The sequence below is a fragment of the Symphalangus syndactylus genome, chromosome 1 (genome assembly GCF_028878055.3).
Source record: "Symphalangus syndactylus isolate Jambi chromosome 1, NHGRI_mSymSyn1-v2.1_pri, whole genome shotgun sequence".
Lineage (NCBI taxonomy): Eukaryota > Metazoa > Chordata > Mammalia > Primates > Hylobatidae > Symphalangus > Symphalangus syndactylus.
This window is the reverse complement of record NC_072423.2, coordinates 142420861-142447325: the sequence shown is the minus strand read 5'-3', so window position 1 is coordinate 142447325 and position 26465 is coordinate 142420861. Positions and strand designations below refer to the sequence as shown.

The 26465-nt window shown below is 40.7% G+C and overlaps 2 protein-coding genes across 13 annotated transcripts in view; one reads left to right on the top strand and one right to left on the bottom strand.

Annotated features, from left to right (window-relative positions):
* The window catches only part of PSD3 (pleckstrin and Sec7 domain containing 3), a 555378-nt gene that overhangs the window by 403147 nt on the left and 125766 nt on the right, over positions 1–26465 (bottom strand). The window contains exon 1 of one of the 12 annotated variants that reach the window (XM_055286557.2): positions 978–1158. The exons of the other annotated variants lie outside the window; for them this stretch is intronic. Within the exon in view, the coding sequence (XP_055142532.2) occupies positions 978–1040 (63 nt within the window). The 5' untranslated portion in view covers positions 1041–1158. Of the gene's footprint in view, positions 1–977; positions 1159–26465 lie in introns of those variants that run through there. 12 annotated transcript variants of the gene reach the window in all.
* On the top strand, positions 8110–21332 carry LOC134732246 (small ribosomal subunit protein mS33-like). Its single transcript, XM_063615397.1, has 4 exons — positions 8110–8182; positions 8297–8386; positions 20211–20324; positions 20771–21332. Exons 1-4 carry the CDS (start codon positions 8110–8112, stop codon positions 21073–21075), a joined length of 582 nt encoding a protein of 193 aa, XP_063471467.1. The 3' UTR covers positions 21076–21332.

The window sequence follows — 26465 nt, the reverse complement described above, 5'->3', positions numbered from 1 at the left end:
CCTAGTTTGAAATGCTAATAGTTACTAGACTCACCATTAAATCTTGTTATCAATAAAGAAACATGGCTTTTTTTTTTTTTTTTTAGAGATAGGATCTAGATATGTTGCCCCGACTGGACTCAAACCCTTGACCTCAAGCAATCCTCCTGCCTAAGCCTCCTGAGAAGCTGGGATACATATATTATCATACCACAAATGTAATAAATGTAATATTTTGGTAGCCAATCAAATTGGTTTCTTTTGCAACTCTATCTATATTATTGTATGTATTTAAAATGCAGTATTCTGACAAATGATCTAGAATTTTATCAGACTATCAAGAGGGGCCTGCTCAAGACTATTGTTTCTCAAACTGCATCTTATGACCCATTAGTGGCTTGTAAAATCAGTTTAGTGGATCATGACCACATTTTTTTTTTTTTTTTTGAGATAGAGTCTCGCTCTGTTGCCCAGGCTGGAGTGCAGTGGCGCAATCTCGGCTCCCTGCAAGCTCCACCTCCTGGGTTCACGCCATTCTCCTGCCTCAGCCTCTCCGAGTAGCTGGGACTACAGGTGCCTGCCACCACACCCGGCTAATTTTTTGTATTTTTTTTTTTTAGTAGAGACAGGGTTTCACCGTGGTCTTGATCTCCTGACCTGATGATCCGCCTGCCTCGGCCTCCTAAAGTGCTGGGATTACAAGTGTAAGCCACCGCGCCCGGCCCATGACCACATTTTTATATCAATAAGTTTATACACACATATTTAACAGAAGAAAAGTAAAAATACCAGAGCAGAAAACACATTGTAAGATAAGCACTGTTTCATGGAACGTCTAAGTCACACGTGCATGTGAGTGTGTGTGTACTGAGTCATGATTAAAAGTGTATTTCTCAAGGTTGCTCATGACCTAAACTGTTTGAAATATATTACCCTAGAGTGGTTCTCAAAATTTATCATGAATTAGCATCATCTACAGCACCAATTAAAACACGTACTGCTGGGGTCCATCCCAGAGTTTCTGATTCCGTACGTCTGAGGTGAGGCCTGAGAATCTGCATTTTCTAACAATTTTTCAGGTGAGGCTGATGTTGCTTGTCCAGGAACCATCATTTTTGTGAATCACTGCTCTAGACCGATGGTTTTCACACTTTGTTGTATATATGAATCACCTGGAATCTAGTTAAAACATAAACTGAGCAGGTTAAGGTACAGCCTGGGACTCCGCACTCCTAAAAGTTCCCTGGTGACCCTGACCCACAGACCAGCTTTGAGGAGCAAGGCTTGAAGGTGCTAAAGCTTCAGAGTGAAGCAGTGTTCAATGTATGCTCAGACTATCACAAAAGTGAGATATTTTTAAAAAAGGACTGCTCTACCTAGAAGTAAAATTCACTAAAGGGCTCTGCTTAATAAAGTGCTCCATTAACATACTCCACTTTGCTAAATATTATAAAATTCATTCTGCTTGCATTTGTGTGAAGGCTAAAGTAACTCTATCTTGGAAGCTAATATGCCATGTTGACTTCTGATTAACCCCAGTTCTGGGAATGCCTCTGAGATTTCAATTTATCTACCGTTTCTTGCGTAATGGCACATACTTACAGTAAATCCTGCCCTTAGATCAAATTCCTACCTATTCCCTCTGAAGCATGTGTGCCCCTTCCCTATGGGATATAATCCCTGGGTCTGGGGTGTAATGGAATGGAGACCTACCCGTCTTGCAGTTGCCCAAAACCACGCTTCTGTCTGTCAGTTCCCCAATAAAATCACCCTATAACAACAGTCTGGACCTGTCTGCCTCCTATTTTGGTTTCTCAGCTCCACCTGCATTGGGGGGTTATTCTTAACAATTCGTTATTCTTGAAGCTGTGAGCCCTTACCGATATATCCTCTTCCTATGGCAAGGCTCATAAATCTTTACTGATCTCTCCAATAATTTATGCAGGTCTTTGAAAACTGTATTATTAAAACAATCAGATTAATGAAAGACCCACATAATTCAGACTACTATTTCCTTTGGCATTACTAACTGAATAAAATTTATTCTTTTGTTTCATCACAGTTGTTTTTAGGAACATAAATCTCCTTAAGAAGCATGGAATATGAAACATTAGCAGATGGACTAATGGTCAGGTGATCAAACTTAAATCTCGGCTCGATAGTACCACTCAGTCTCACACAAATGCTTCATGTTTGGGCTTCGGCTTCCCTATTGATAAAAAGTGTTACTCAAATTTATCTCTCAGGTCTCTTTGAATTCTGAAGCACAATGATTCTTCACACTTCTGAACCAGCTTCACAGACACTTCACTACGGAGCAGTAACATCTTTTCCTTGTGATAAAATTACAATGGCATGATCCCCAAAACACACCCTGTATTTAAAGATGCAAGCCCACCACCAAATGGATGGGACAAACAAAATCTCAACCTTACATTTGATATGACTTTTCACATTTACAAAGAATTACATTCACATTATCCAACTCGCAACATTACCGATTATAATCACCAATTTTAGACACAACATAAGCACTACTGATGTAGAATGACATTTTTTTTTTTTTTTTGACATGACAGAGTCTCACTCTGTCGCCCAGGCTGGAGTGCAATGGTGCAATCTTGGCTCACTGCAACCTCTGCCTCCCAGGTTCAAGTGATTCTCCTGCCTCAGCCTCCAGAGTAGCTGGGATTACAAGCATGCATCACCATGCCCGTCTAATTTTTGTATTTTTAGAAGAGACAGGGTTTCACCATGCTGGCCAGGCTACTCTCGAACTCCTGACCTCAGGTGATCCGCCCACCTCGGCCTCCCAAAATGCTGGGATTACAACAGGTGTGAGCCGCCATGCCCAGCCTAGAATGATGCTTTTAATTAACTGTTTAGCTGTAAAAAAATCAAAAAGACAAAGCAGAAAGCTACAGGTAAATTTTAGAAGTATAAGTGGTTTTCAGTTGATTTGGGAAGGGAATGATGGGGTCAGAGAAGGGAGCAGGGAGAAAAAGGGTTAAGAGTAGAGTTTGAGAAAGGTGGCATGCTCCTTCATTTCCTTAATTATTTCAACTTCAGTATGATTTTCAGAGAATCTGAAAGCCTCCAAGTCAGCCAATGAGTATTATAAAGAAAAAATTAAACACTAAATTAAAGACTATAAAATAATATTTCATGACTCACTCAAAACTAACACTTGGTTCCAACAGTCACACTCTGCACTTGATCCTGCTCAATCCCATCTGCTCCCATCGCCCGGGAGAAGCCAGGCCCATGGAAGCAGGGCGCCACACACAACTCAAATGCAGGCAGGGACAAGAAACTCGAGGCTAATGCTGCAAAAGGCAACAGTTAGGCGTTAAGGGCTGAATTGTGTCCCCTCAAAATTCATATGTTGAAGTCCTAACCCCCAGTACCTCAAATGTAACTGTATTTGGAGATAAGGTCCTTAAAGAGATAATTAGGTTAAAATGAAATCAGGAGAGAGTGTCCTAACTTAACATGACTAATGTCTTCATATGAAAAGATGAAGACAGATACACACAGAGAAAAGACCATGTGAAGACACAGGGAGAAGGTGGCCATCTGCAAGACAAAGAGACAGGCCTCAGAAGAAAGCAACCCTTCCAACTTTGATCTCGAATTTGTACTCTCTAGAACTGTAAGAAAATTAATTTCTGTTGTTTCAGTACCCTGTTTATGGTACTTTATTACAGCAGCCTAGTTAACTATTACTTTAGGAAAAGGCTAAAGATTGGAGGGCAAAAGGAAAATTCTCCAGGATGACATGTAACAAGCCCCTGCTATTCCCTTTTAATAAGCAAAAGGGTCTGGACGAGAAGGTATATCCTTGCACCAACCCACACACGGGGAAGGTGGGTTTGAAGAGATGCAAAGTTGTAAAAGGAGGTGAATCATTAATTCTAGCCAAAAACAGCAATGTATAGTACTCTCATCCAGTGGTTTTCCCAGCTGTGTACAGGACAATCCTAAGATTCAAAGAAGCTACCTGGGTATAGAGACAGGGTGCCTACAAAGATCAACAAAAGGAGGCATGGTGAAAAAGACTCTTGTTCACTCAACCGCACACCACTTTTGCAACCACAGCAGCTCCATTTCTGTTTTAAAGCTTCAAGTTCTATAACAGATTTATGGGGAAGGGAGACATCCAATGTAAAAAGAAAAAAAAAAGTTTAAAAAAATCACTGTTGTTTACTTCCGGGTAAGATGGCAAAATAAATACACACATTTGCATGTGCTCTCATCCATAGGTACTAAAAGCACAGTAGAGAGATTCTTCTTAGAAAAGCACAAACCCACAGGAAACAGAATAAGAAAAATGACGACATTTTTGAAGCAAATGATCTAGTGATAACTGACATAGGAGACCACAAGAAAACCTGGAGAAGGACAATTCAATACAATACACCCCACAAGACATCCAAACGACAAAGGAATGAGGGAGCCTGGTAAACTCTTGAAGTGAAGGAAAACGGAGTGGCTTAGATACAGGGGACTATTCACAAGGAATGGTTATCAAGCACTTAAGTCCTCAGATCCCTGCCTCCACTACACTGGGCGATAGCCCCGCCCCTACTCAGGTAAAACAATAGTTTTATTAACTAGAGAGATTTTTCAAAGAGCACTCTGGCCTAGGGGACACCAGACACTACTGAAGTTAAAGATACCATAGCAGAAACTGGGATTTCTATGCTGGATGTTAAGATGCTTAGATTTCTTCACTTACCAAGCTAATGAAATTACGGCACCCTATACTTTACCCTGCAAGCAGGAGACCGGAAGAGTTTTCACTGAGGAATACAGATAGACCAAGAAGGAAAACCTACGAAATTAAGTCAAGACTCTACTAGTAAATAACTTAACCAGATCCTCCTACAGTGAAACTTAGAGCTTCCACTTGGCTATTACCACCCCACTACTATATCACATTATATTCCTTAACTTTCATCCTATGATGATGGTTTTGAAAGCTACAGGCCAGTTATTTTACAGAATGTTCTTCAACTTGGGCTTATCTTCATGTTTCACGATACTATTCTTCTCTTTGCACCCTATCAGTGGCACAGGCTTTCAATTCGTCCAATTACAGATCACATTCACTTTGATCTGCCAGGTTTCACCACTGAGAAACCTTTTGAAGTTGACTTAAAAAGTTTAAGTAGGCTGGGCATGGTGGCTCACACCTGTAATCCCAGCACTTTGGGAAGCCAACGCGGGCAGATGACCTGAGGTCAGGAGTTTGAGACCAGCCTGGCCAACATGGTGAAAGCCCCATCTCTACTAAAAATACAAAAATTAGCCAGGTGTTGTGGCACACGCCTGTACTCCCAGCTACTTGGGAGGTTGAGCCAGGAGAATCACTTGAACCCAGGAGGTGGAGGTTGCAGTGAGCCAAGATTGAGCCACTGCATTCCAGCCTGGGTGACAGAGTGAGACTCCATCTCAAAATAAATAAATACATAAAGTTTAAGTCAGCTTAAACTTTTTCTCTTAGTAACTAATTATTATGCTGTGGAAAGGCACTTAGGAACTATGTAAACATCTTGTTTCACATCAAACTTTCAATTTATAATTTTATCTGTTTTTATTAGAACAGGCTGAATTTATTGCTTTTTTATTTTAGTGCTCAAATTGCCCGGTTGGGACCAATAGAAGCCTCTTCAAGTTGGCTTATGTCTTTTGACATGTCCCCATTATTCTCTGAGCATTTCTTTACTTTCTCACACCACAGAATGTTCCATGCTTCTCTTATATTTTCCATCTGCCCTAGAATTAGTCATTTTATTTTAAAACAAAACTGGTTCCTTTCAATGAAAAATATTCTTTAGATCCAAGACCTCAACACTAGCTGTGCTTACTGTTATTGGAGAGTAGCTGCTTACAGGTCAGCTAGGGAATTTCAGACAGACACACACACACACACACACACACATACATACACATACACATTCACACTCACTGTGGTAGACTAAATAAAGGCCCTCCCCCACAAAATGTCTACATTCTAATCCCTAGAACCTATGAACGTCACCTTACATGGCATAGCCTTTGAAGATGTGATTAAATTAAATTTCTGGACATGGGAGGGCTATCTTGGATTAGCCAAGTGAACCCTAAATGCCATCGCATGTATCCTTATAAGAGGGAAGAAAAGGAAGATTTGAGGCAGAAGAGAAGAAAGTCATGAGACAGAAGCATAGAAAAGTAAAGCCAGGGATAAGACACTACAACACTGGCTTTGAAGATGGAGGAAGGGGCTGTGAGTCAAGGAATGCAAGAAATGCAGCTATAGAGTCTAGAAATGGCAAAGAAACAGATTATCTTCTGGCATCTTGATTTTAGCCCCTAAGACTCCTCTCCGACTTCTGGTCTCCAAAACTTGAAGAGAATAAATCTCTGCTGCTTTAAGCCACCAAGTTTGTGGTACTTTCTTCCAGCAGCTATAGGAAACCAACACAGATAAACAGAAATATACACAAATACACACTTTGTATCTACATTATCTCTACATCTACCTTATCTAATAAAAAACCGTAAGTCAGCTGGGCATGGTGGCTCACGCCTGTAATCCCAGCACTGTGGGAGGCCCAGGTGGGCGGACTACTTGAGGTCAGGAGTTTGAGACCAGCCTGGTCAACATGATGAAACCCTGTCTCTACAAAAATACAAAAATTAGCTAGGCGCAGTGGCGCACACCTGTAATTCCAGCTGCTCAGGAGGCTGAGACAGGAGAATCACTTGAACCCGGGAAGCAGAGGTTGCAGTGAGCCGAGATCGCGCCAGGCACTCCAGCTTGGGCGAAAGAGCAAGACTCCATCACCAAAAAAAATAAATAAATAAGTTCACATTCATATTTTTCCACAAATGGATTTCTGCTGCTTTCAAGTACAAATGAGTCATTAATGAGATAATCACAAGACTAACATGTAACTTGTTACTCCACATGTACTGTTCCTTGTTAGCACAGATCATCCAAATACACTTTGCTCTCTCTCTGTAATTAAGACTTTCCACTATAATTAAAAATTTTTTATTGCTGAAAAACAAAGAAAACTATCCATTCCCTTTACCTGGCAATAAAGAGGAAGATTCAAGTCCTAGCATGTGTAGCATTTTTTTCCTTTAAAAATATATTTGGGGCCAGATGCGGTGGCTCATGCTGTAATCTCAATGGTTTGGGAGGTCAAACTGAGAGGACTGACTGAGGCCAGGAGTTCGAGACTAGCCTGTGCAATATAGCCAGACCCCTGTCCAAAAAAAAAAAATAAATAAAAGTAATCAGCCAGGCATAGTGTCATGCACCTATAGTCCCTGCTACTCAGGAGGGTGAGGCAGGAGAATCACCTGAGTCCAGGAGGTTGAGGCTGCAGTGAGCTATGACTGTGCTGCTGCACTCCAGCCTGGGCACAGAACAACACCTTTTCTCAACAAATAATAATAATAACATTAAATAATAAAATAAATAAAATTTGCCAGGCACGGTGGCTCACACCTGTAATCCTAGCACTTTGGGAGGCCAAGATGGGTGGATCACCTGAGGTCAGGCGTTCGAGACCAGCCTGACCAATATGGTGAAACCCCAACTCTACTGAAAAAAAAAAAAAAATACAAAAGTTAGCTAGGTGTCAGGGGGAGTGCCGGTAATCCCAGATACTTGGGAGGTTGGGACAGGAGAATTGCTTGAACCTGGGAGACGGAGGGTCCAGTGAGCCGAGATTGTGCCACTGCACTCCAGCCTGGGCAAAAGAGCAAGACTCCATCTCAAAAAATAAAAATAAATAAAATAAAATAAATAAAATGTATTATGAAATACAATTAAATAATAAAATATAAATATACATTTGACATACGCCTGCACATAAACAAATGGGGAAGGCGCTCGTGCTTGGGCTGAAGGGGATGGCCCACGCATTCCCTACAACCAGTCCCTCGTCCCCTCACCGACTAAGTGGATAGATATTCCAAATGTCAGTAACAACATTAAGTAAAAAAGTAAAACTGGGACAGAATGCCTCTCAAGTGTAGAGAGCTTCAGGGACAAAACAGCCAGGAAACAAACCGGGTAGCTGAAAGGCCCAATCTTTAATTTGTGAAGGTTAGAAACAGCATGGAAACCAAATGGCAAAGCAGGAAATGGACCACCAGCCTAAGGAGAAGACGTCGGCAAAAAGCAAGCCTCGGTCCTCCCCCGGTCATCATGCAGCCCCACTACCAGCTTGTTTTTAATTGTGTGAGCACAAGACCAATAACTGAATTCATGGTCTTTTTAAAAGCCCCTGGAGGTCCACTCTCATTTTCCCACCAGCTGCGCTCTTCAGTGCATCCTTTTCCAGTGTGAAAGATGCTCCCCTGGGACAAGGGGAAGCTGGGGTTCTGCTGCTCCTCCAGGCATGGGGTAAGGGAGCGGCAGCCATATGGGGTGGCAGGGGGCCCAGAGCAGAGCCGCGGTGGCACGAGCTGGCTTCCATCGACACACATGTGAAGGCAGAGGAAAGGACAAGAAAGCATGCCTTTAACAGGCTCAAATGAATCTTCCTTTGGTAACCTTCACATTGGACCCATTTTCTTTGTCTTTTAACCAAATGGGAAGATTCTATCCCCCTTCTAGGAACAGTGCCTGGCCTGGGCAAGGTTCTGAATTCATAGTATCCGAGGGCTTCTTACCAATGGTGGTAGCTGCTTTATTTTTTTTTTTGAAGTGTGATGTAGAAAGCTGGGAGCTGGAAAGCTAGGATGGTAAACATTCATTTGTAATAAAGCCTCCCATAAAACCAAAGTAGGATAGAGGGATCAAGTCTTCTTCACACTCCTTCACTCAGACAGCAGTAACTAAAGAGCTAGAGACCTTCAATGAAGGAATTTGAAAGAAAATTAACAACCAACTATTATGAGTTCACAGGATATCCTCCGCCTTTCCCACCATCTCATAAGCAGTAATGACCGACTGAGAAGACAGGAGGCCTTGGACAGCAAACAATAAACCTAGTGATTCAAGACTTCATCTCGCCTTTTCCCCTACCTATTTCTGACCTTTTTTGCCTTCCTCAGATTCTGGACCTGTGTGCTTCTGATAATGTTTAAAATTCACAAATGAAGCGGATAGTATAAATATTTGCATTTAAAAAATAAAAACATTGTTAAACCTTTGAACACATCTTACTGGCTACAGACTCTGGATTCTTAACAGGAGGATGGAGCTCTCCACGTTGGGAGAGCACTTCGGGATTTAAGTCAGGTCACATGAGGAAAAGCTGAAAACTACAGAGAACTTTAAAAGTTAGCCCAGCATAATCGGGATCCCTATGAGGAAATCAACCAGACTGAATAAATAACATTCATAAATGCTCCTCTATTTCTTTCTCAAAAAAATGGAGGCGGGTCGGGTACTGAGAACGATCAAAACAAGTACTATGCAAAGCAGAGACTACAGGCTCACACGAAGTATTCAATAAATATTTTTCCTGAATCTTTATAAACTTGGAAACCTCAAAAAAGCCTCGAAACCTTGGAAAAGGTTAGGAAGAAGAAGTCCTACAAAGAAATTGCATAAGCGTCAGCCTTAGTCACCTAAATCTGCTTTGCAAATATCATGGTATCTTTGGGCATTTCAGAAGTTCCACTAACTTCTGAAACAAAGTGAAATCCACTCTATATTTTTAAAAAACATAACCTGTCACTTTGACAAAGAGAAAAACAGGTGCTAAATGTGATTTTAAGGTGGGAATCATGAGAAGTAAGTGTCTTCTCACCTTAGTTTGCTGTATCTCTATTTCCCTTAACTTGAAAGTGACCTCTTGGTGGCAACTGTGTATTTAAGTGAAACATGTAATACCTAGAACTGAGCCTTACAAATAAGACAGGCAAAAGATTGCTCTTGATTAAGATAAGAATATAGTTATACACGGTGAAACCCCGTCTCTACTAAAAATACAAAAAATTAGCCGGGTGTGGTGGCGGGCGCCTGTAGGCCCAGCTACTCAGGAGGCTGAGGCAGGAGAATGGCGTGAACCCAGGAGGCAGAGCTTGCAGTGAGCCGAGATCGCACCACAGCACTCCAGCCTGGACTACAGAGCGAGACTCCATCTCAAAAAAAAAAAAAGAATACAGTTATAGTTTTCTTCTCTTCCAAGGAGTTATACCAGTGATCAAACAAATTAAACCAATGTTATTTTCTACTTAACACAGTATTAATCATTTACCCAACCTACATGCATGCAGAAAAAAAAAAATCTCCTAGGCAAATATAAACATTCTGAAACTCATGAAATCCATGTTGTGATTTACGCTAAAATAACACATGAAATATTCAAAATAATATAATCATTGCATTAGTATCTGTAAGAAAATACATGGCCCACTTAAATTTCATTAAAGCTAAATATCTCCAAGCAAATGATCATGAGTTTCATATCACAAAGAAAATCAGAAGTCAGGTCACCCAGTGGAAAACTTTTCGTTCTGTGTATAGGACATAAATCGTGACCAGATGATACCAACCATTTCATCCCTGGCTGTTAACAGATGAATATTATGAAGAACTGTCCATAAACTAAGCTAAGAGCATCTACAAAACACATGTCTGTAAGGTCAAGGTAAAGAGGGGCACCAAAGAGAACATAAGGTCTTGAAAATATAAATTTAGCAAAAAATTTCACATCAGTTCTCAGACAAATAACACTATCTCTTGTCTTGATAAATTGTTTTCATCATATTTTAAATTTTAATTTAAAATGATATAGAAAAGTAAAATACATTATATGGGTGCTTAATACTCCTGTCAATTACCAGTAAAGTCATTCTTCAAAATGTCCTGACAAGACAAGATGCATTAACTACCTGACTTTCCACTGAGAAATTGTTACATCCCAGCTTCAGGGAGGTCCTGAGGGCAGTCAATAGGTGAAGACACACTACAGAAACTGACAAAGTACCTGGAATTTTATTTCAGAAGGTCTCCATTATTTAAACTAAAGCATTGTCAGGATACTCATACTACCTGCAATATGAAAAAGTTCCCATTATACCATTTTAACTTTTATAAAGAAACAATTTATTTGTAATGAATATTCAAAGACACAAACTATTCGTTGAAAGCCAAAAGGAATAAACTTCTCACAAAGGAATTGTTTACAGAAGCATATTAAAAGTGGTTATTTTATTAGTTTTTCTAAGGAACTCTGTTACTTTTCCATTTAACACATCCATCACCGCAAATACTTTTGGTATTTTGTGGTAGCAACATTTGAAATTTACTCTCAGTGGTTTTGAAATGTATAACACACTATTATTAAAATTATATTCAAGGTGCTCTGCAACAGAGCTCAAAAAAGAAAAAAAAAAAAAGGAAGAAACAACGTATTCCTCTTGTCCAACTGAGGCTTTGCACCCTCTGGCCATCTTCTCCCCATTTCCCCCACCCCAGCCTCTGGTAACCACTATTCTGCTTTCTGCTTCTGTAAGTTCAACTGTTTTAGAGCCCACATACACATGAGAACATGCAGTATTTGCCCTTTTATACCCAGCTTATTTCCTTATTTCACTGCATAACATCACTTTGTACCCCATAAATATATACAACTATAACTTATCAATTTATAATTCATATATTTAAATATATATAATATAAAATTCCAGGACCCATTTGGTCAATGACCTCTTGGGGAACATCAGGTTGTTCCCTGGTGCCCTGACAGAGTTATCAGCCTCACCCACACACGCAAGTGATCCAAGAACGGTCCTGTGTCGTGCACTTGAGAAAGCCAACACAGGAGACACAGTATTTCTGTTGCTCTAGGGCTGAGCTGCAATGGGTTACCTGGGGTGCTTGCAGATAAATTGCTGATTGCTAGATTGAATCAGATTCTTAGGAATGGAGCTGCAGAACCTGCATTTTGACTCCTCCATGTGATTCTTAGGCATGCTGAAGTTAGAGGAATATTCATTCTGGAACTGTATGAGAATACAACAGAGCCCTCAAAAAGAAAAGGGCATGGTGGCTCACACCTACGATCCCAGCGCTTTGGGAGGCTGTGGTGGGAAGGTTGCTTGAGCCCAGGAGTTCAAGACCAGCCTGGGCAACATAGTGAGACACCAATTCCACAAAAAACTTTAAAAATAGCCAGGTGTGGTGGCACATGCCTGTAACCTGTAGTCCCTGCTACTCAGGGGTCTGAGCAGGGAGAATCGCTTGAGTCCAGGAATTAAAGGCTACAATGAGGTATGATCACACCATTGCACTTCAGCCTGGGTGACAGAGAAAGACCCTGTCTCAAGGAAACAAAAAACAAACCAAAAAGGACCAAGGAACAGCAGGGCAGTGGAAAGCAAGGAACTAACTCCAAACCTCTACGTCCACAGCCACCATTCCTACAACACAAACCACAACCACAAAGTACCTGGAAAAATGCACTGACAAGTTAGGATTTCTGGCTTCTTGAGAATATTTTACAACTGATGTTAACACTGTTAGTTGCTTTTATCAGTGGTTTCAAATTTCTGCAATTAGTGAAAATAATGCCATTAGCCATGAAGTTGCTTTTGGACCCAAGCAATCAAGGAATATAACACTGGGAAATGGGCCAGGTGCAGTGGCTCAGGTCTGTAATCCCAGCACTTTGGGAGGCAGAGGCAGGTGGATCACCTGAGGTCAGGAGTTCGAGACCAGCCTGTCCAACATGGTGAAACCCCTCTTTCAGTAAAAATACAAAAAATTAGCTGGTGTGGTGGTGGGTGCCTGTAATCCTGAGGCAGAACAATCATTTGAACCTGGGAGGCGGAGGTTGCAGTGAGCCCAGATCGCACCATTGCACTCCAGCCTGGGCAACAAGAGCAAAACTCTGTCTCAAAAACAAACAAACAAACAAAAACAAACTGGGAAATGTTCCTTGCTACACAAGACTGATTCAGTCTCACAAATACTGCATTTTCAACAGACAGTACATGAACTAAAGAATAATGGGTGGATGCCAGTTCCTTTGTTCTTAAATACAGAACACTGGAGAATAAATGATTCACCAAGAGGTGTCTTCAATTTCATAGTTTTAAAGACGTCTACATCCTACTCCTCGCCTACCCACACGCCTACCCCATGGTCACTGATCTCCAGAGCTTCTGAAGATTATAGGCTTATTCTTTCTATCTTTACATCCGTAATTGGAACATAAAAATAATGTGATAAACTATTAATTTTAAGAATGCTTGTTTGAGCTTGCCAGAGACCTAAAAATGGACTTGTTTCTGGGGAAAAATAACAGAGCTCCAAATAATTAAATTGTAAGTAAACTCTTGGGATTCACGTGTGAAAGTCAGAGATCACCTACCCATTTTATTGATACACATGATAGTAAAATCTGGTTCAACGCGGTTACCAGCTTACATCAATTTACAAAGACTACTGATGTGACTCTGATTACAAATCCCTAATTGTGCTGTGAGGGGCTCATAACAAATCATCCTGTGAATAAGAACAAATGAATTAAATATACAAAGTATAAGATTGTTAGAGTAACAGTTCCATTATTTGGAGCACAATAATCCAGCAAACATATTTGGAATATAGCAAGCACATTTTCAGAGTGGCCGAAGCATACATGTTTAAAAGTCCATGCAATTAAATACACTTTATTCAGGAGAGCCCTTCGAAGCTCTTACATATGGACGATTTGGAGAAATTTAGTTATTTTTCTAATTCTTGTAAGAATCCAAACAACTTATTGAGGAGAAGGGCTGATGGCCAGCATGTACTATATAAAATCGAGAATGACCACCGCAAGTCTGACAGTAAAAACAAATGATAAAAGACAACATAAGCAAAGATAAAGGACATGTATCAACTGTGATTAAACATCTGCAACATATATTTAAATATCTAATATATAACAAATTTCAACACATCATTAACCCAGCAGAAAAACAGGCAGAAGATAAAAACAGACCATTTAAGAAACAGAAATACAAATGGCGAATACACATTAAATGATCTTCAACCTTCCTAATGATCAGTGAAACACAGGTTAAAACAAAGTCAGCAGTTTTTACCCACAATAGTGGCAATGATTAAAAAGACTGACAATCAATTTTGAAAGGCTATGAGGAAACTGATAAACTCCTGGTTAGGGTATAAATTAATGGTAACCCAGCATGTTCATATATCTCTCTCTGTCTCCATATGTGTGTGTGCATGTTGTATGTGTGTGTGTATGTACATACATATGGTTTACAAACATTTGAACAGATACTCAAGGCAACATATATAAATATATCAATGGCAGCACTGTTTGTAATAGCAAAAACTGGAAGCAATCTGTCCATCAATATACAAATGGCTAAATAGGCTGGGTGTGGTGGCTCATGCCTGTAATCCCAGCATTTTGCGAGGCCAAGGTGGGCGGATTACCTGAGGTCAGGAGTTCGAGACCAGCCTGGCCAACATGTTAAAACCCTATCTCTACTAAAATTACAAAAATTAGCTGGGTGTGGTGGCAGGCATCTGTAATCCCAGCTACTAGGGAGGCTGAGGCAGGAGAATTGCTTGAACCCGAGAGGCGGAGACTGCAGTGAGTTGAGATGGCACCACCGCACTCCAGCCTGGGTGACAGCAAGACTCCATCTCAAAAAAAAAAATAAAAAAGAAAAAAGAAAAGAAATGGCTAAATAAACGATAGGATGGAATACAACGGAGCAATTTTTTAACATGAGGTAAACTCGCATATACTGACATGGATGTATCCCAACATATATAAAAAAAAAACTGAAAAAAATATGTGTAGTATGACACTTAAGACACACACACATACATATATACGTATATACATATATACGTATACATGTATACACTCCTCACACACATACATAGTACAAGTACAAACTGCAAGGTTGATCCTCAAAATATCAAACAAACAGTGACACAGGGCTCTGAGCAATTTCAGCAGATGCTTGCTCAATGAGAATGGATACCAGCTGTATTGGTACAGGCCATTTAATGTATACACTTGCTCCTCAACTTATCATGTGGCTACATCCCCATCATAAGCTGAAAAATATCTTAAGTCAAACCATCTTAAGGACCATCTGTATTAGCCATAAATATTAACAGGGCACATAAACATACATAGAAAAAAATCTGGAAAAAACAAAAAACTAAAAGATACCTGTGGCACAGTGGATATGAGGGGCCCAAGATATGGGGAGGGGTTCAATGCTGAATTTGACCTCATCAGTAATGCTTTAAATTTCTATGAGAATGTACTCATGAATTAACTATGTAACTAAAATTTAATTTTTATAAGAAAAAAACAAAGAGTAGTATGGAGAAAGTTTATCAGTTGAGGTGCTCATTCATTTTACTTGCCAAGTGTTATGCAGCTCTTGAATCAAATCTGGCTAAAATTTTCTCATAAAGATGACCAACATTTAGTTACCTAAGCCAGAAGCAATCAACCATCCATCCATCCATCCATCACAAAAAAGGGTTCTGGTGGGAGAAGAACACCAAGGGACAGTGTCTATCATATTCCAATTTCAGTGGTGGAGGGGATGCACGAAGTAACATCCTGATGAAGTATTTGTCTAGCTTCAAGTCCAGTGGTTCCTAAACTTGGGTATATCTGAGAATTCCTTGAAACCTCACCCCAATTATTCTGTTTTCACAGGCCTGCAGTGGGGGCTCAAGATTCTGTATCCCTGCCAAACCCCACAAGGATTCTGATACAGATGGTTCAAGGACCACACACTGAGAAACACTGCTCTAATCCAAGGGAATTACAACATTAATCTTTCCACCCTCATCCCAAGTTCAATGAACTGTGTCAACTTTGTAAGTGACGTCAGGTTAGGATGGACAGATGCCAAAAAAATGGATAATATCAAGGTGCAGGCAGACAACAAGGGAGTCAAATAAGCAGAGTACACAATATGCTAGTCAGCTTTCGCTAGATTAGTTGTGGCAGTAGCAAATCACCTTCAAATGTTAGTGGCTTAAAGTGAAGGTTTATTTCTTGCTCAGACGTTGTGGCTGCTTGAGGGCCAACTGTGGCTCTGCTCCAGGTGTGGGTAGGCTGAAGAAGATGCTCCCAGCATCTCCTTCATTCTAGAATCTATCTGAAGGGGCAGCACCACACTAGATACTTAATATACATGATGCCTCTTTTGTCTTTTTAGAGACAGGGTCTCACTCTATCACCCAGGCTGGAGGGCAGTGGCATGATCATAGCTCACTGCAGCATTGAACTCCAGGGCTCAAGGGATCCTCCCTCCTCAGCTTCCTGAGTAGCTGGGACTATAGGTGCACCACAGGGCCTGCCTTTGTCTATTTTAATAATATAATTTTTGATGTTGATATATTTTCATTTTGGTTACATGTATATTACTTTCATGACTATATAAAAGTTTATGCATAACATAATCTGTTCATTTATCAATTTTTTACTATTATAGTGTTGCAACAATGAACCTTCTACACATTTCTTTACATTCTTTTCTGATTATCCGTTTATGAAAATCTCCTAGAGGAGACAACATTGAGATCAAAGGAAAGGCATATTCAATACTCTTGATACATGTTGCTGAGCTGTCCTCCAGAGAGCCTGTCCCAGGAGTAGACAGGGACTGTGTTTTCAGTCATGTCTGAATCTCAAGCCAAATCATCATTCTCAGCATATTTTATTATTTTATTTTATTTATTTTATTTTATTTTATTTATTTTTAAGACTGCGTCTCGTTCTGTTGCCCAGGCTGGAGTGTAGTGGCGCGACCTTGGCTCACTTCAACCTCCGCCTCCCAGGTTCAAGCGATTCTCCAGCCTCAGCATCCCAAGGAGCTAGGACTACAGGCGCATGACACTGCCTCGGCTAATCTTTGTATTTTCAGCAGACAACGAGTTTCACCATGTTGGCCAGGCTGATCTTGAACCCCTGACCTCGGGTGATCCACCTACCGCAGCCTCCCAAAGTGCTGGGATTACAGGTGTGAGTCACCATGCCCGGCCTGTATTTTAGAGCCCTAATCAACTGAATGAATGGAAGGAAGAAGGAAGCTGAAAGAAAAAGACTTTTCTGAGGAAGCTGTATGATTTGAGGAAAGGCAGACTGCTGGAGAAGTGTAAAACATGCTTAGAAAATGAGAGCTAGGCCCATTCAGCAGATTGTATCACGTGAACAAAGGCTGAGAAGAATGAAGTATAAGAGATCAGGGCTTCTCAAACTGGGGTGGGCATGCACAACACTAGGATCCTGCTAAAACTCTGGTTCTGCTCCAGCAGGTCTGGGGTGGGGCCTGACAGTCTGCATTTCTAACAAGATCCCAGGTGATGGTGATGCTGCTGGTCCATGAACTGCACTGCAAATTGTAAGAAAGTAGATGATTACACTGGAGAGGCAGATTCTCTCTAAAAAGTTTCCAATGTCAGGCTCAAGAGTTTAGAGTATATTTATTTGGTAGTCAATTTAAGGAAAGGGGTGTGATGAAGGTTTCTGAGCAAGGGAGACCTAATCACCTTAAAAGAATCAGATTAATAAAAATCTTTACATACATTACCAACCGAGTCTTGCTTAGAGGATCACTTATTTTGTTTTGTTTTTGTCACTTTAATATTTTCTCAGTTTTGGTTAATATACAACACAAACTTGAGGCTATTTTAGCAAAGTTTCAGTGCTTTACATATATCCCTCTCCAGCTTAAAAATGATTGTTAATAACAGAAGGGACAATGAACAGACAAATGATCCAGGGTTTGGGTTTTCCTGGCCTCCCTACCCCTAATCTCCTCTGACCTAATCAGCTGAGGCCACACCCCAAGGCTCCTGGTTGTTGCTTTCTCACTGTTTCCGGTGGCAACCAGGACTCCAGTGGGGATGCTGTTTATAAAAATAACATAGGGATAACCAAGAGTTACATGCCCCCACCACCTCTCCTCTCCCAAGATGAAATCTTAACTACTTCTTATTCACTAAGCAGTGACTGCCAATTCTTGGGGCATCCATCACCTCAACACACCTGGATTTAAGAGTAAACAATCAGCCGGGCATGGTGGCTCTTGCCTGTAATCCCAACACTTTGGGAGGCCAAGGCAGGCAGATCACAGGGTCAAAAGATTGAGACCATCCTGGCCAACATGGTGAAACCCCATCTCTACCAAAAATATAAAAATTAGCTCGGTGTGGTGGCGCGCGCCTGTAGTCCCAGCTACTCGGGAGGCTGAGGCAGGAGAATCACTTGAACCAGGGAGGCGGAGGTTATGGTGAGCAGAGATCACGTCACTGCACTCCAGCCTGGAGACAGAACAAGACTCTGTTTCAAAAAAAAAAAAAAGAGTAAACAACCACACAGGAAACAACAGTGACTGTACAATGTGAGCAATTACTTCAACTCAGGCAAACAGTGAAAGGTAAGAACACCCTAGATAGAATCCACGGGCCCAATAGCTAATTCCATTCCACATCTTCTCATCCATCTCTGTTCCCTCCAGTCATTATTAGCATTGGAATGCTCACAGGAGATGGCCAGCATTTGCTACAATTCTTTCACCTATTCCATTATGGCCTAGACAGGGAGGGCTGTAAAAAAAGACTCAGGAATAAGGTAGGCAGAACAGCCTCAATACCTTATGTCTGGGCATTTTGCCGACATCCTCTCAATTCCTGCTCATCTAGAACACAGCAGTTTCCGAGGTTCTTATGAGGCTCTCTAGCAGGAAGCCACTGCTTGCCAAAGCTTATGAGATCACCAAGTTAATAATGAATGCACTGGTGGGTGGGGTGAAGTGTGGTGCATCTAGCATGACTGAGACTTCAAATGACCTGGGCTGTGGGAAATGAGTCTTGGCCAGAACACTTCAGATATGTGCCACAGCACACTCATACATTGTTAGAGTGTAAGGAGGGTATAACCTTTTTGGAAGATAATTTAGCTGTTTCTACCACAATTTGAAATGCATATGCCCTTTTATCCAGCAACTCAACTCTTAATAATTTATTCCACAGACACATACCAAAGAGGAAGGTACAATGATGTTCATTTCAGCAAAATATGAGAACTTAAATGTCATCAAGGGCCTGGCTAATATACGAAAATATAATAAAATATAAGGTAGATATTAAAAAACAATGAGAAAAACCTTGTGTGCTACACTGAAACTACCTCCAAGATATACTGTTACATATACAATAATGTATGCATATAACGTATCATCTACATAATTATGTATGCACACAAACACACAGGCTATCCTCTGGTAACAGAGATTGTCTTAGGCAAACTGGGTTTCTGAGGTTAGAGAAAGGTCTTTGTTTTATAGCTCCTGCCCTTTTGTTTTATTTATTTATCATACACATGTATTACTATTTCCCTTTTTTGTTTACTTTCTTTTGGGGGAATATCTATTTATTTACTTTTGGGTTCCCAGGGCATAGATTCTTTCTGAGCACTCAAGGAATTACAGAAAACATTTATAATGAAAAATGCAGGTCAACCCTGCAACATTAAATGCAAAAATCTTAAACAAGATATTAGCAAAGTTAATTCAACAACAAAAAGATAATCTATCATGACCAAGTTGGCTTTATCCTAAGAATGCCAAGCTGTTTTAATTTTAGAACTCAATCAATATAATTTACCACACTGATAGACGAAAGGAGAAAAACCCATATTAGCAGAATACATGCAGAAAATTATATGCAATAAATCTGAATGTCAATTTATTATTTTAAAAATAATCTTAGCAAACTAGGTATACAAAGAACTTCTACAAATCTGCTTAAAGCACTATTAAAAAAATCCAGAATAAACATCATACTTAATGGTGAAATTTTGTTCCAATAAGTCCTATACACAAATAGGATACAGAGGAGTTAAATGGTGTTTTTTTTTTTTTCTTTTGAGACAGAGTGTTGTTCTGTTGCCCAGGGTGGAATGCAATGGTGTGATCTTGGCTCACTGCAACCTGCACCTCTTGGGTTCAAGTGATACTTCTGCCTCAGCCTCCCAAGTATCTGGGACTACAGGCACCCATCATCACGCTCAGCTAATTTTTGTATTTTTAGTAGAGATGACATTTCACCATGTTGGCCAGACTGGTCTCAAACTCCTGACCTCAAGTGACCTGCCCGACTCGGCCTCCCAAAGTGCTGGGATTACAGGCGTGAGCCACCAAGCCCAGCTTAAGTGGAGGTTCTTCATCCCTTTCTGAAAGATGATCCCTTTAAAATATCTTACATATCATTTCAGGGTGTTTCACATCCACCTCCCTTCCGAACATCCAAAGCCAGAAGATCCACGAATTCCAACTGAAAAAGCCCTGCGGAATCCATTCTCCAGCACTACTGGATTCATACTACCAAAGTAACCCACTGTACACTTTACAGCGTTTTAAAACCTTCAATGTGTCTTCAGCCTACAAAATAAAGCTCACCCTCTAGCTCTGCACATCTGACTCCAGTCTCCTATTCCAACTTTCTCTCTCATTGCTCACGACACTAAGCAATGGTGCTCATCTCCTTGGTGTTCATGTCCTCGGTATTTAATGCCTTATGATTCCACCCACCTTGCCTTTCTGCCCACACCCACATTCCACTAAAAGAACTGGGAATCAAGACATCACCTTTATTCCCAGTTCTTTTAGTGGAATGTGGGTGTGGGCAGAAAGGCAAGGTGGGTGGAGTCATAAGACATCACCTTTATTACTTCCGGGACGAGGGTGCGTGGGTGAGGAAGGTCAGGTCCAGATTGTTTCTATGACAACGTGTGTACACTGTATGTGAGTTCCTTGGATCCTGATGGTTATTAAGAATATGCCTTCCGCATGTCTCGTCTCAGTGCCCGGCTATTTGGTGAAGTCACCAGGCCTACTGATTCCAAGTCTATGAAAGTGGTGAAACTGTTTAGTGAACTGCCCTTGGCCAAGAAGAAGGAGACTTATGATTGGTATCCAAATCACCACACTTACACTGAACTCATGCAGACACTCCGATTTCTTGGACTCTACAGAGATGAGCATCAGGATTTTATGCATGAGCAAAAACGACTAAAGAAGCTTCGTGGAAAGGAGAAACCAAAGAAAGGAGAAGGGAAAAGAGCAGCAAAAAGGAAATAGTGTTGGTCCCTCAAGAGGGAGAATTTCTTCCTCAGTGGCGGAGAGAAGAAAGTGCATTTATTGTCTTTCCACATATTGGAGGAATGTCATCTTCCTAAATGAAGTTTATTTGGAGGAACACAGTCATCTCCTTGGTGAAGTCTAATCCGGTTACATTGTGGCTGATTTCTTGAACACATTCTAACTGTGCAAAATTATTTTGGCCTTGGCCGTGTAATGTGAGGTTTACCTGATTCTCTAATGAAATAAATACCTCAGTTATTGTTAAAAAAAAAAAAAAAAAAAAAAGACATCACCTTTATTACTGACAAAAGCTGACTAGAGAAAATGGCTAAAGATCAGTGACAAGAATTAGCCAGACCTCCCCAGCCAGTCACTGGCAGAGCTAGACAACCTCAAGCCATACCAGCATGGCCAGGTCTGTCAATACAAGGCAGAAAAGGCTGTAGTACAGAACCAGCTCTGAACAGAGAGGCCCTGCAGCGCTGAGCTGGGGATCTCCTTCTTACAAATTCACCAGTCAGATAAGTCACTCTTCTTATCATTGTGGTCCCTCAGGCTGGAAACATGAGGCCAGGGAAACGTAGGCTCCTTCACTAATATTCAGTCCTTGTTTTCAAGGCACAGTACAAGTCCCACTCCAACCTGAAAAATCATTCCATCCCCGGCAAAATTACACATTATCGATTCCTTGGAATTCCTATGGAACCCAATGCCTGGGCACTGTTTTGATTCAACATCTACAATAATGTCTCGCATACTGATAGCAGTTTCTCTATCAAGATAAAACCGAGTCCTTGTCTAGCTCTCTGAATTTTCATCATTTTGATGCATGCTCGGAACAAAGACGATGCTCAACTATATTAATTTTGAAAAATTATGAATGTCAGAATGCAGAGTGTGGTCTTTAATAGGTAAGAAGGAATCTTAATAAAGAGAATGCACGATCAAAGAAGTGTCTTCTGAAGATTAGTAATCAATGACATGTCTGAATAGAATACAAGACACAGACACAAGATAAGAGAAACGGCAATAAAGAAAAATAGTTATTTAGATGTGATTTAGAAAAGGGTTCTCAATATCAGAGTAATAAAGCAGAAATCATAGAATAATGGAAAGCTATCCAACAAAAAACTGAATAAAAACAAATGAAGAAAAGAAATTAGGAAACGCAGAAATATACTAAGGGTCACGATAGATCACCAGCTGACTTGCTGCTTAGTGACACTGTTCACACAACAGGACTGTTAAAGATGGGAAGTAGTAAGTCATTTTTATACTTTCTATATATAACCAATAGATCTCAATTAGATCCTAACTGAAAAGAATAATGAAGACAATTTAAAGAGCTGAAAATGAGGCTTCTGGAAGGAGGAAAACAGAAATTTATTTATTTATTTATTTAATTCTGAGGGGTAATCATTCTCTTAAAGACAGGCTGGGCACAGTGGCTAATATCTGTAATCCCAGCACTTTAACAGGCCAAGGGGGCAAATCACTTGAGCCCAGGAGCTTGAGATCAGCCTGGGCAACATGGTAAAACTCCATCACTACAAAAAAATACAAAAATTAGGCTGGTGTGGCAGTGAACACCTGTATTCCCAGCTACTCAAGAGGCTGAGGTGGGAGGATCTACATGAACCCAGGGAGGTCGATGCTGCAGTGAGCCGTAACAGAGTCACTGCCCTCCAGCCTGGGTGACAGAGTGAGACCCTGTCTCCAAACAAACAAACAAAAAAAAGACTAGTGGTGAAAGAAAAAGTGCAACTAGACGGTTTATTACTCTACTGAAAAACAGAGACATTCAGTAACAGAGAAATTTTAGCTAAATCTGAAGAGCTCTCTAAGCAGAATCATTGTTAATAAAGTGATGGTGGAAACAATACTCTCTTTTCTACTTTGACAACTCAATACTTAGGAGTCGACAGTTACTAACACAATGACACACCAATATAGTACACAAAGAAGGTTACTAGTTAAGCTACTTAAGACAAGGAGGACAAAAATAACAGCAGAGCCATAAAAATAAATATATGCAGGCTGGACGTGGTGGCTCACGCCTATAATCCCAGCACTTTGGGAGGCCAAGGCGGGCGGATCATCTAAGGTCAGGAGTTCAAGACCAGCCTGGCCAACATGATGAAACCCCATCTCTACTAAAAAATACAAAAATTAGCTGGGCATGGTGGCACATGCTTGTAATCCCAGCTACTCGGGAGACTGAGGCAGGCAGAACTGCTTCAACCCAGGAGGCGGAAGTTGCAGTGAGCCGAGATCACGCTACTGCACTCCAGCCTGGGCGACAGAGCGAGACTCTGCCTCAAATAAATAAATGCAGAAGGTATTTGTAGATATAAATATTCCTCTAAAGAGGTATTTAAAATTACCATAAAGATATTTTATTTGTCCTGAGTCGAGAACATGATAAATCAGATATACCATCTAACAAAACTATTCCTAAATCCTGGTCAACAGTGTGTGTGCTTCCTCCACTACACAGCACTCACTCCCTTCAGCCCATAAAGGACATCTCTAACTGATGGCTTGCTTTCCTGTGAAAACCATGTAAAATCTATGACATCGGCTTTCACTTTCCAAAATTTTATATTTAAAAATAATGAATCCCAGCACTTTGGCAGACCAAGGCATGCGGATCACTTGAGATCAGGTGTTTGTGACCAGCCTGGCCAACATGGTAAAATCCCATCTCTACTAAAAATACAAAAATTAGCAGGGTGGCTATATGGTGGTTGGCACCTATAATCCCAGCTACTTGGGAGGCTGAGGCAGGAGAATCTCTTGAATCTGGGAGGCAGAGGTTGCAGTGAGCCAAGATGGTGCCACTGCACTACAGCATGGGGGACAAGAGCGAGACTCTATCTCCAAAAAAAAAAGAAAGATAGGTCCATTGCAATTCTTAAAATCTCGTTGTAGACTAAAGTTATCGACAGAGAAGAAAAGGAAAATAATTGATAAAATAAATTTAATAGCTTGTTGTAAATACCATGAATTGCCTTTAAAAATTTCCTCAACATTAAAAAACTTAGAAATCTTTGGCTTTCATTAAAGTTGGGAATATATAACACACACACACAGCAAAAGGTATTTTTGGTGGGAGGAGGTAATAATATTTTGGAAAAAAAATGGCAAACTATATTGCTAATGCATCTCCGGGGAAATGTCTTTTTTCACAAGGTAAAAAGATCAGCGTTAGGTTGAGAAGGGGCTTGGAGTTATTCCAATTCACTATCAAGCTCTAATTCCCTCCACATCATCCTGCCCATAAGTTTAAATACCTCCTCCCACTGTGAAGAATTAACTCTGCCTAGAGAGCTTTTGTTGTTTTAAATTTTTTTTCTTAAAAAAAGAAAGTCATGCATGACTACATACTATAAGCCAGGCACTGGGCTAAGAACTTTATCTTGCCACACTAATCTTCACAACCACCTGAAGACCTAGGTTCTCTTGTCACTCCTATCTTGCAGATAAGGAGACATAGAAAGGTTAAAGGTCACATCGGGCCATTGGTGCAACCAACATATGCCATGGTCCTTGGAAGAGTTCTTTCAGCCTACACAACATATGTATTAGTCCGTTTTCACACTGCTGATAAAGACATACCTGAGACTGGGGATAAAAAGAGGTTTAATTGGACTTAAAGTTCCACATGGCTGGGGAGGTCTCAGAATCACGGTGGGAGGTGAAAGGCACTTCTTACATGGCAGCGGCAAGACAAAATGAGGAAGATGCAAAAGTGGAAACCCCTGATAAAACCATCAGGTCTTGTGAGACTTATTCACTACCATAACAACACTATGGGGGAACCGCCCCCATGATTCAATGATCTCCCACCAGGTCCCTCTCGCAACACATGGGAATTATGGGCGTACAATTCAAGATGAGATTTGGGTGGGGACACAGGGCCAAACCATATCACCATATATATTTCCATTTACTACAAACCACAGAATTTGACCTCCTGAGTTTGTGTTTCTAAACAAAAAATTTCCTTCAAAACTTTTCTCATGCAAATACCAGAGCCTCTGAGGTTTCTGTGGACTATGGATTCCCACTCAAGAATCTTAGCATTTTTTTCTTTTTTTCTTATTTTATACATACTCAACTCGCCAACTAAATTGCAAAGCATCAGCAAGACAAATCCAATTTTCTTCTCTCAAAACGATTCAGAGGGGTAAGCAGAGACCATTACAGTGTTTAAAAATTAGAATCATTGATTAGTTTCTTAACATTTGTCTTGTGCAAGAACTTCTGCTATGCAGCGCTAGCTGGGAGAAAATAAGAAATGGGGGGAGAGAATGAATGGCCAACAGCAATGTTTCAGGTATAAACAATTTATTAATAGTACTCCAAATTTAATGAAATAGCAATATTTTAAGACTTTGTTCATAGTTAAAAGCGGCGGGCGCCTGTAGTCCCAGCTACTCGGAAAGGCTGAGGCAGGAGAATGGTGTGAACCCGGGAGGCGGAGCTCGCAGAGAGCCGAGATCACGCCACTGCCCTCCAGCCTGGGTGAGAGAGCGAGACTCTGTCACAAAAAAAAAAAAAAAAAAAAATAGAGACCACATTATCAAAACATGAAGCAAATTTGTCATTGAAAAGAGTGAGAGGTATAATGCTTGCCCAAACGGATCAGATGGGTCATTCACCCTACGTATTCTATGCTTATCTTGCTTACTTACTGTCTCTCAGTGAATGATGGCGTTTGTTTCAGGTAATTTAGCCCTAGTATGCAGGCTTTCTTCACGAAGAGAAGAAATAACGTCTTAGTAAGAAGACAGCACACACACGCATAGTTTCTATGTATACTTGCCTATATTTATAGGCAAAATACCTCAATTAAACTAAGAGTTAAAAGAAATACCATTCACTAAATCTGATGAATAACTCAGGTTTTTGTTTGTTTGTTTGTTCTGGAGAGCGTTGCTCTGTAACCACAGCGAGAGCACAATGGTGTGATCACGGCTCAATGCAGCCTGGAGTTCCCAGATTCATGTGATCCTCCCACCTCAGCCATCCCAGTAGCTGGGACTACATGTGCCACCATGCCAGGCTAATCGTTTTAACTTTTTTTTGTAGAGGTGGGGGTCTCACTGTGTTGCCCAAACTGGTCTTGAACTCCTGGGCTCGAGTGATCCTCCCCCCTAGGCCTCCCAAAGTGCTGGGATTACATGTGTGAGCTACCTTGCCTGGCCATTAATAACTCTTGGTACACAAAACTTATAACTTTAATGACTCTTTTTGCACAAAACTAATGCTTTACTCCTTAAAATCTGAAGCACTTATTTTTTTACTTCAAAGATTGTGCTGCCTCAGAACCAATTCACAAGAGAGGCAATGATTATCTCCTTAAAGTGGGACCTCATGAACAA